The sequence below is a fragment of the Talpa europaea genome (genome assembly GCF_964194135.1).
Source record: "Talpa europaea genome assembly, chromosome: 15".
Taxonomy (NCBI): domain Eukaryota; kingdom Metazoa; phylum Chordata; class Mammalia; order Eulipotyphla; family Talpidae; genus Talpa; species Talpa europaea.
In genome coordinates, this window is record NC_140083.1 from 40,851,889 (window position 1) to 40,862,881 (window position 10,993).

Below are 10,993 nucleotides of genomic sequence, written 5' to 3' on the forward strand. Positions count from 1 at the left end.
TTTATGTGTACAAGAACAGGGGTGTACCCAGAGGTGCGGGGTGGCGGGGGTTGGGGGTCGGTGTGGGTGTGTGAGAGGAGTCACCATAGACAGAGTGAGGAGCAGAACAGGCAGATCTACTGAAATGCACTGCTGAGGGGAGCAGTGGGTGAGACAGGAGAGGTCTGCTGCACCATGTGGGTAGCCCCCTGCAGAGGCCGCGGATAGCTTCACAGTGCTGTGCTCAACCCCTTGCGCCACCAGGGAGGCCCTGAAATGTATTTTTTAATTTAAATGCAAAATTCAGATCTTGAACCTCTGTCTTGTGGATTAGTAAAAATGAATAGGAGTTCATATATTTGCTAAGACCAAAAACACATGAACTTTCAAATCACATTGCATTTTTGCCTATGTTTTGAAGCTCTTCCTTTTTCCTGCAGGGCTAAAGAAACACCCCAAAGTGGCTTTATTTAATCTGGTTCCTTGAATGCTATTGAGAAGGGAATTTATTAGGAAAACAACATAGTAGAAACAAATTTCTCAAAAAATAGTTATGGTACCCATAGTACTGTTGTGTATCTTTTGGCCTTGAAAACTGGCATGTGCCATCTGGCAGCCTTGGCCTGGGGTTGCCCCTTCTTGGCATTTTCCTCTGGCGTCAGTTATCCTGAGATCACAGGGCTGCGGGAGGTAGCATCACCACCTGTAGATAAATAAATGTGCTGTCCTGCCAGCTCAACTGCTTTCGAAAACATTGTGTGCACTCCCTTACTTTAGAGGGGAAATCGATGACACTGTCCTGTACAGAATGTTCCATACCCAGCCTGGCACAAGGGCTGCTCATAAATGATAATGTGGTTTCCTTAAATGAAACTCGTGTGCTGAAATACTTTTTGGCACATTCCTTTTTCATGAGTGCATGAAATCAAATCCTTATTACTATGTGGTGACTATTTTACTCTTAAATAATGCCCTGCCTCTCATATATCTGAAAGTATTTCAAGTGACATGCACACAGCTTTAGCCTAAAATCAGCTCCATCTTGGGTAGAAGGTAGGAGACAGCTGGAGACAGAAAGTGTATTAAAGGGTAAAACCTCCAAGCAAGTAGCGTCACTGAGAAAAGAATATCTGGAGTACTTTTATTTTCAGTGCATAAAAATGTCACGAAGTTTTGTTACACAGCGGGCACTCACATTGTTATTGAATCAAAGCATTTTGTAAAAGAAATCTGCTGTATGCATTTCTTTTGCTTTATTCACAAGCCCTAAATATAGTGCTTTGGGGTTGTGGTCTCAGGAGATAAACGGATATGGCTGTGGTCGCCTGCTGGTCAGTACCAGTGACATAACGCAGGGCTCGAAGCCCAAGGTCGTTGGCTGAGGTCATGCTAAGAGGACATGAAAGTCAGCTTTTCACTTACTGATGACCATTTTGCCTCGACATTACAAATTCCAATCTCCCTCTAGAAATTCTTCCCCTATGCGACAAATAAAGCTCTGGTGTGAATCTGACCATCACAAACAGCCAGAATTTATATACATGTCTCATTAGAACCAAAAGTAGTCATAGTCGTTAGAACCAAATTTTAGAAAAATAACCATGACCCTTCATTAAGGATTTTCACTCAATTTTAGCATTTATGAAACATTTTGTACCTAAGTCTGCCTTTGCCCAAACTGTGTTCCGCTGAGGTGGTCTCTGTAAATGCTGGCCTTGGCCCAGGTTATAGATCCCTGGGAGTTAGGGATGTGCCCTATGTTTGGCACAAAATGTGCTCAAGAATGGGCCTTCCTGGTGGCACAGGTGGTTGAGTGCCCCACTGCGAAGCTGTCCGCAGCCTCTGCAGCGTGGGTTTGATCCCAGCCAGCCAGGGAGAAACCTACATGGCGCCGCAGACCTCTCCTGCCTTGCCCAGCAATGTATTTCATCAGTCTGCCTGTTCTGTTCCCTGCTCTGTCTCTGGTGAATCCTCTCACCCTCCCGCGCTTCTGACTGTATCCCGGTTCTTGTATAAATAAATAAATAAATCTTAAAAAAAAAAAAAAAAAAGAATGTCTGCCACAATGGGCCTCCCTGATGGCATAGGGGTTAAGTCTCAGTGTTATCAAGCTATCACCAGCCACTAAAAGCCTGAGTTCCATCCCCTGCCAGGGAGCTGACCCACATGGCGCAGCAGACCTCTCCTGACTCGCCTGCTGTTCCCCTCGGCAGTGTATTTCAATCAATCTGCCTGTTCTGTTCCCCACTCTGTCTCTGGGGAATCCTCTCACCCCTGCATACCTCTGGCCTGGACCCCAGTTCTTATATGCATACATAAATAAAAATTTTTTTTAAATCTTAAAAAAAAAAGTCTGCAAAGGAATATGTTCTTCAAATTAATCCTGCCTTTTCTTGAGATGTTAAATGGCCTTTCTAGCAAAAGCAGAAGCTAGTCCTCTTGCTGAGATTTGCCATGAGCTACAGCTTAGGTGAGGCTCTGGAGTAATGACACAAGACCCCATGGTCATAAAGTGAGTCCAACCTCCTGGTCCCAAGCTCAGCCCCAGACTGAATTCAGACACTGTCCCCCAAAGCTACAGAAGACAGTGGCGGTGTTTTTGTTAGATTTTTTTTCACAATTTAGAGCCAAGATTTTCAGTGTGACTAGCACAGAATTCCAGCATCTTCTACTGACAGGTTTCTTGGAATCAAGAAATGTTAGACCAGTAAGAAGTTTGCCTGCTTTGATACTCCAACATATAAATAATAAAGGAAATGCAACCTAACCTGGATTAAAAGCTATTAGCTGTAGGTCTTTTGTTTATATTCTCCTTCTTTCAACAAATGATGAATGGACTCTGTTTCTTTGGAACTCAGAGAATGATGACAAGGGATTGTTGTTTGTTTTTTGTTGATACGCTGCTTTTCCATTTAGTGTCTGTCTTTTCTCCAGTTCAGTTAATTCAGCACACATACTTCTTAGTAAAAGGCACATTGTAACTGGCTGAAATGTTTGAAGAATGAGTGAATAAATAAAGTGCATTAGGACTCTGGCTTTTTCACCAGAAGTCCAACATTTCTTTTCCCTCTCTTATTGCTGGGAATGGGGTGATGTGGGTAGGGGTAACTAATATGGGACTCTCCCTCCTTGGCTTGGGCTGATCTTCATGCAAAAAGTTCACACATCTCCACCAAAAAAACCAGAACCAAATAATCCTGATGGTTCTATTCCGAACATACAGGCAGAAATTCTACCTGCCAGAATCTTGCCTGAAATGCTTCAGATACTTCTGCTTCATTTTCTGATAGTAAAGCCATTCTCACTACATCATCTTGGGGTCCCCTGTTGAGGCACATGTAGATGTAGGCAGAGAAATATGACAGAGGCTGCTGTGACATGTATAGTGTAATGTCTGGAGCTGTTTCCCAGACCTCATCCTAGGTAATTATACAGAGTGGAAATGTTTCTTCTCTAAGTAACAGGAGAATAGATTTTGGTTTCAGTTTTTGTTTTCTAGAGTTCAGGGCTAATGCTTTGTCTCAGCTTCCACTCTGCTTCTACATCAGAGAATAGAAGCTTCCCAACAAGTTCTTGTTCAGAATGTGCTCTCTGGAAATCATAGATGTTTTCTCCAGAGCCACAGAGAACATATGACTTATCCTGGGTTAGAGGCTGTGGCTTTAGCTGGTGACGGCTGCCACCCACAATATCTCACCCACATTTCCAGGTTCTTGTCAGTTTGTGTCAGGAGAGGAAAGGGCATATAGATAAGAAGACCAACAGGCTGCCCTTTGTGGTATCAAGCCATCCTTGCCTCTCTCCTGACGTAGGTAAGTAGGATGGCTTAGCCCTCTTGATCTCAGGTATGCCCAGGTGCATCACACATGGAGTTGCCCACAAGTCTCCTTCTGTTCACTTCCCCCACCAGCAGCCTAGCCCCTCCTGCCCTCCGCCTTCCCCCCTCCTCCATCTCCTGTTTGCCTCATGTTCTCTTCATGTGCAAGTTGGCAGCTCATGAGCCTGCAGCTCACTGTGGATTCTGCTATGAGCAGGAGGTATTCACCACTTACCCCAGCCATCATCCCTGTTATTTTTCTGCATTTTATACCCGTAGAACGAGACCTCAGTTAATTACATTTACCTTGAGAGACCCTGAACATACAGTAGCCCTTATAACTCGGCAAATTAAATACCAAACATTATTTTAATAAAGGACTGAAAAGAATATAGATGTTACCTTTGCCAGAAATTAACTTGTTTTCTGCTTGTTTGTTCTATAAATGTAGCCCATTTGGATCCATCAATGTAAGTTCTTATGTTGTAGCCTAGAAGTCTGATTTTAAGCCTACTGATGAGACAAGTTTGATGATACTGACTAGTCACTCCTTAGAGGTCATGATGTAGAATTTGTAAACTGCTGCGGAAAATGAAATCAAACCATTTGCTTTCCTTAGTCTACTTTTCAGTGCGTTTCATAATTTTCGCTAATCCAGTTTTCACAATCTTTCACAAGGTCGCTCTTCAACCATTTCCAGAGACTTTCTATGAAATTGCCTTTTAAACCAAACAGATGGCTTTAATTTTTGGTGGAGTGGTATGAAAGGAATGTCACATTAGAAACTGCAAGCAATTGAGCTCAAAGTTTTTGTCAACCATACATGTGCCTCACAATGTATTTTGCCTTTCTCTCTTTTAAGGGAGTTCCCAACTCCACACCACCCATAGACTTCAGAAGTGAAATTTTAAGGGAAAATCAATCCCAGCCTTTCAAAAATGTAGTCTCAGCTTAACTGAAGTGTTCACTTATTGAAAAGCCAATAGACTAATTCCTCTAGTTTAAAAGTGTCCTCTAAAAGATTCCAGCAACAAGAGTATTTTCAGCTTTGTTAAACTGCTCACACAGAAAACGCACCCCTCCCTCTACCTAGGAGGATGGTTTATCAGGTTACAGCAGAGTAACTTGAGCAGCAGCTGCAAATGGAGCCTCTCTTGACCCTTCACCCACTTATTTCAGTCCCTGAAATAGGACTGAAATTTGTCAGGGATCCAGAAGGAAGGGAAAAGTCTTGTTCTGTTGAATTTAATTCAGCATTTATTAAGTGCCTGCTGTGTGCAAGAGATAAGCCAGAAACTGAGGAATGTTAAACTTATGAGCTTTTGTTTCTTGCTGTTTTTGTGCATTTATTACCTACGTGTGAGGGAAGGGAAAAGGGAAAAAGAGAAAGGAATAAACAATAGGAAGTATCACATTTTTTAAATTATCAGGTGGCAAAATGTTAAAAAAGTACAAAGTTATGAAAAATCCCAGTTCATAAAAAAACTCTGTTCATTTTCATATCCAGATCATTTCAGTGCCTGCCCTTAACACATAATCCAGTCTCCCCAAAACAGTCAGGCTTTCATGGTGTCTCTGAATTACACATACATTATTTTCTATAAAAATAATGAATGAAGATTTTTAGTGGTGATTTTAATCTTATCAGTTGTCTTCTCTTTCTGTGAGATTATTTTTAAGAAAAAAAAAATTGACAGCTGACAATTTGAACACCAGATATATCATCAAGGATAACTGTCTCTCACAAACACCAAAAACGAGTACCAAGAGAGCAGTCTGGATTCACTTAGTACTCCTGAACTATACTTTTTTTACGTTAAAAATACGTTCATTGACTCAGTATTTACTTCATTCTCTTCAGATTACTTGCTTAGATAATCATTTGTACCTTTGTACCCAAAGAGTATTTATTGAGTGAATAACTCACTCATTTTAATATTCATTCTGGCACTGAGCTACATAGATGCATGATTAAGATGGTGAATTTCACGTTATGTGAATTTTACCACAATGTGCTTTATTTTTAAGATTTATTTATTTATGTATAGAAGAACTGGGGCACAGGCCAGACATGCAAGGGGGTGAGAGGATTCACCAGAGACAGAGTGGCGAGCAGAACGAACAGATTGATTGAACTACACTGCTGAGGGGAGCAGCAGGGAGGGATAGGAGAGGTCTGCTGCACCATGTGGGTCATCTCCCTGGCTGGGGATCGAACTCAGGCCTCATGGGTGTTATCACTGAGACTCAACCCTTAGGCCACCAGGAGGCCCCCACAATGCATATTTTTAAAATTCAGGATTAAGATCTTTTCTGGGAGAAAAAGAAAAAACAGAAGCTAAATGCTTTAGATCCCTGAGAATATTTGAAATAATAAAATAAAAAACATAGTGGCCATACCTCTGAATTCTTGTTGCAGATTCGCACGTCCGTGATCACACTGTTATTCCCCAAAAGACCCTTCAGTTGGATAAGACATTTCCTAATCGCAGCCATACTCATCGCAGTTAATAATGTTTTGGTCATCCTTGTGCCAACCATAAAATACATCTTTGGATTTATAGGTGAGTTCCAGATTCCTTTCATTGGGTCAACTCAAACTGATACCTCCTTCAGGGTGGGCAGGCCATCAGGCAGGGGGCTCCAGGATCCGGAATCTGATTCAAGATCACAGACCCCTGTCATCCAGTCAAGCTGCCTTTCTGACCAATGAGAAAATAGAGCCCTATAAAAATCAAGGCTTCTACCTTGAAATGGATCCAGGACTTGGCCTTAGAGCTTAATTCTGCATATATATAAAAAAAGTGAAGAGCATAGATTTTTATCCATAGAATGTTCTCTCTGGTCTAAGTGCATCGACTGAGCACTAAAAGGTATCTTTGTAGGAGAAGGAAGTTGATTTTGCAAAGCATATTATTTCCCTTAACAGTAGGGCCTGCTGATAATTTTAATTTCTCAGGTATTACGTAGAAAGACTTAAAGTCTGGGAGGTTACTCAGACTTTAAACACAATATAAAACTTGAAAAAGTGAGAAGTGGATGGGAAAGGTGTGTGATGAGTTCAGCCTTCTGAGTATGCAGGTATATTATTTCCTGTATATTTGTAATGCTCAGCCTCTTAATTTATGTTCTGTATTAATTGATGTTTATGTTATGTAAACTTAATATGAAGGCATGATGTTGGGCACTTTTTAATGTTCTTTATAAATATCTTCTATGAGTAAGTAGCTACCATACTGGTAGTGCTAAGAATAAGGTAATTTTGTATTTGGCTTCTTTAAAGTGCAAGGCCTAGGTCTCTGCCTTGCTGAGTTAGACCTGCTCTGTGAGACACTTACCTGTGCCATGTTTCTCTTCTCAGGGGCTTCTTCTGCCACTATGCTGATTTTCATTCTTCCAGCAGCTTTTTATCTTAAACTTGTCAAGAAAGAATCTCTTAGGTCACCCCAAAAGGTCGGGGTAAGTAAAACTTACCATTGCTTTTCCACATAGTTAAAAAAAAAAAAAATGAGTTGATGAACAACAACTAAAAGTCAAAGGTGGATGGAACTCTCTGGTGGAAAGAAAGGGGTAGGGGTAGGTTTGGGACACTCAAATGATTTTAGAATTTCTTGTCTTCAAATATCAAGTATCTTGCATTGAGTCCTTCACACCTACCAAACCCTAATAGTTTTCCTCCAGGTGTATATGCATTGTCTGTGACTAATTATGCAGGAGCAAATTAGGGCCCCTGTGGTGAAGCAATATAAACATTTTGGTCATATTGATTTTGCAAGGCTGAAAGAAAAGGTGGGACTTTGATTTACTCTCCATGGTATCTTGTCCCCTGGGGTGGAGCAAGAACCAGAACAGAATCCTTCATTTTCCAGTTACTCTCTTTGGATATAAAACATACATTGTTCAACTATATTGTGTCTTGTTTCCACGGAACCATACACTAGTTTTTCTGATAATTAAATATTATCAGTGATTGCTAATATAGCCTTATATTAAGGCTTGACAAGAAAGCTGCTGAGTGATCCTGCATTTTTACCTGACAACCATTCACTCTTAGGATTATTGAGGGGCTTCAGGACAATTTGCTCTCAAAATTCTTCCTATCCTTTTGCCCCCAAACTTTTTTATGTAGTTTACCTTGCTTGGACTTTTACAGCATTGTGACCTTGGCAAATTACTTGTCCTGTTTGTAACCCATTTTCTGTTTGATCAGATGTGAAAATGAGTAAAATTATTTCCAACATGTTATCTAGTGAAAAAAGGCTTAAGTGCTGCTTCCTCAAAATGGAATTAAAGTTGCTCTGTCTGGGAATACGTAAGACCCTTTCTAGTTTCAAACTTTGAGATTTATTTTGTGGGTGTGTATATACATTTATATATACACATGCGTGCACACATATATGTGCTTTGATTTTCTTCAAGTAATGTGCAATATATATTAAATTTTTGCTTTAATTTGCTTTATAAAATTTTATCATATATATGGCATGCCCTTTGTCACCTTGAAGATAACTGTACCCCCATGGTCATTAAATCTAACATTTAATTTAATTTAATTTTTAATTAATTATTTTTATTAATTAATCAAATGTTTTTTTCATTATAGTACCCATAGTTCTCCCTCCACCTCATCACCTATGAACCATCACCATATTCCCTTGTGTTCCTCCCTCCCTGTTTTGACCCTCCTGTCTTCTCCTCCTTTGCTGTATGCCTCAGTCTTATGGTCAGTTTTTTTCTTGACCTTGTGTTTGGTTCCCCTATATTCCTCATGTAAGTGAGACTATCCAGTATTTTTCTTTTTCCTTCTGACTTATTTTACTGAGCATCATCCCTTCCAGCTCATCTATGTTGCTTCAAATGGCCTGAGTGTTTCCTTTTTGATTACTGAGTAATATTCCATTGTGTATATAGACCACAACTTTTTGATTCAATCATTTATGTGGGCATTTAGATTATTTCCATATCTTGGCCATTGTAAATAGTACTGCAATAAACACAGGAGTGCAGGTTTCCTTTCAAATTAGTGTTTTTGTGTCCCTTGGAAGGATTCTTATGAGTGAAATCACTGAGTCTTATGGTAGATCCATTTTTAGTGTTCTGAGGATCCTCCATATAGCTTTCTGTGGTGGCTGGATCAGTTTACATTCCCGCCAGGAATGTAAGAGGGTTCCTTTATTTCCATGTCCTCTGAGTATTTGTTGTTTCCAGTTTTTTTAATGTGGGCCATTTTTACTGGAGTGAGGTGGTATCTCACTGTGGTTTTGATTTGCATTTCCCTGATACCTAGTGATATTGAACATATTTTCATATGCTTATTGGCCGTTTTCATTTCTTCTTTGGAGAAATGTCTTTTTAGTTCTTATGCCCATTTTTTTGACTTGGTTGTTTGCTTTATTTTTGTTGAGTTATATTAGTTGTTTGTAGATCTTTGCTATCAGTCTATCACTTGATTTTAAGTGATAATAGTGTATTTTATCATTTTGATGTACAAAGTCAATTAATCATTACTCAATTCTTGAACATTTGGATTACATCTCTCTAGTGTATTCCCCCTTCCCAGGTAGGGTTCTAACTGACTGGATTGTTAGACCTGGACATCACAACTGTAAGAATAATAACATTCAATATGCAAATAAGATTGTTGCAGATTAGGTAAGCAACGTATAAAAGCAAAGCATGCAAGTAAATGTGGCTTCTGTGTTTCCTAACAAGTTTTTTCTGAATTACAGGCTTTGATTTTCCTTGTGGTTGGGATCATCTTCATGATCGGAAGCATGGGGCTTATTATAATTGACTGGATTTACGATCCCCCTAACACCAAGCATCACTAACCCAAGGAAAAGTACTTTCTTTTTCTATTGGAAATGGTTGCAAGTTATGCTCCAAAAGACTTTTGCATTATTGGAATGAGTGATTGATTGGAATGTTATTCATAGGAGATAACAGGAAGATTCCAAAGATGCTTACTAGCATCTTTTTAAAATCTGTTTACATCACCAGGCATCTTCGGAAAAGAAAATTGCTTTTGTCAAATATGGCTGTTCTCATGTTTAAAATCTGTGGTGCACATTTCTACCCAGGTTTTACGAGAGCAGTTGATGATGTATTTTTGCTGTCGTACAAGCAGAATAAGGGTAGCTGCATGTAAGGTCATCAGGTAAAACTGTTCATCTTCTCCTTTCCTCCTCCCACCCCAAAGTACCAAATAGCTGTATTCTCAGGACATCAAACAAAAATGTGCTGGTGGCAAAGCAATCACCTCTTAATGCCCTCCTCCAGTCTTACACCAAATACTCTGGGTATATTTAATACAGACAAAGACAGGTCTGTGAACTGTCCCTGAAAGGTGCGTGAGTGATAAGACACCAGGCGAGAGAGTTTTATTGTTACCAGTAAAGGAATATTTTGCCCATCTTGTTTGTGATGTTGAATTAGTGATTTCTTCCTTCAAAAGATTTGTTTCTGTAAATGTTAAAATATCTTACCAACCACAGAGAGGGGCTTTATTGAAACTGTAGAGCAACAACAAAATGAATGCGTAGAGCTAAACCACCTGTTCTGGAAGCATTTGCTTTTTATGTTATTCTTATTGCTCTCCTCAGACTTCTGTCATGGAACAATGCCGCAGACCAGCACAGCAGTAGACGATGAGGCCACCTCAGGGTTGAGAGAAGCGTGCAGGGTGGTCAGGGAGTCGGCGAAAGAAATGACAAACAGACACACTTCAAGAGTGAAAATCTGAGTGTAATTTTCCTTAAGTTTGTGACTAGTATATATATGTTTTCTAAAAGCACAGGAATGAATATCAAAGAAATTAGCTTGCTCGCTGGCTCAGTCTATCACTATCAGGGAGGTGATCTACATAACAAGCAATGACCATTATAGAAGAAAGGAGGAAGTTTAGAAAGACAGATAAGGGATTAAAGTTTGTAGTTCTAGGAAGACGGGATAGGATTTTTAGCATTCTTGTAGTGGTTCTTGGTGGTCGTTATCTATTGATAAGCTTCTGCCTTTTCAGGGAGCTTCTGCTGCACTTCCTCTGTTTCAGGCTGTTCTCCCACCGCGCGCTGGTGCCCAGCCAGATCTAGGGACCGTGGCAAAAGCCATTCCTAAGATCACTGCGGTGGGAGGTGCAGCAGGTAGGGTTTTGCTGTTCTCCCCCTGCGCGCTGGTTGCCCAGCCGGACCTAGGGCCGGT

At 40.2% G+C, this 10,993-nt stretch overlaps 1 protein-coding gene across 1 annotated transcript in view; it reads left to right on the top strand.

Annotated features, from left to right (window-relative positions):
- The window catches only part of SLC38A4 (solute carrier family 38 member 4), a gene marked incomplete at its 3' end in the record, with an annotated part of 29,894 nt that extends 20,267 nt beyond the window's left edge, over positions 1 to 9,627 (top strand). The window contains exons 13-15 of the mRNA XM_084255209.1: positions 6,216 to 6,360; positions 7,158 to 7,255; positions 9,526 to 9,627. Coding sequence (XP_084111335.1) covers positions 6,216 to 6,360; positions 7,158 to 7,255; positions 9,526 to 9,627 — 345 coding nt within the window. The remainder of the gene's footprint in view (positions 1 to 6,215; positions 6,361 to 7,157; positions 7,256 to 9,525) is intronic.
- Positions 9,628 to 10,993: the final 1,366 nt, after the last annotated feature.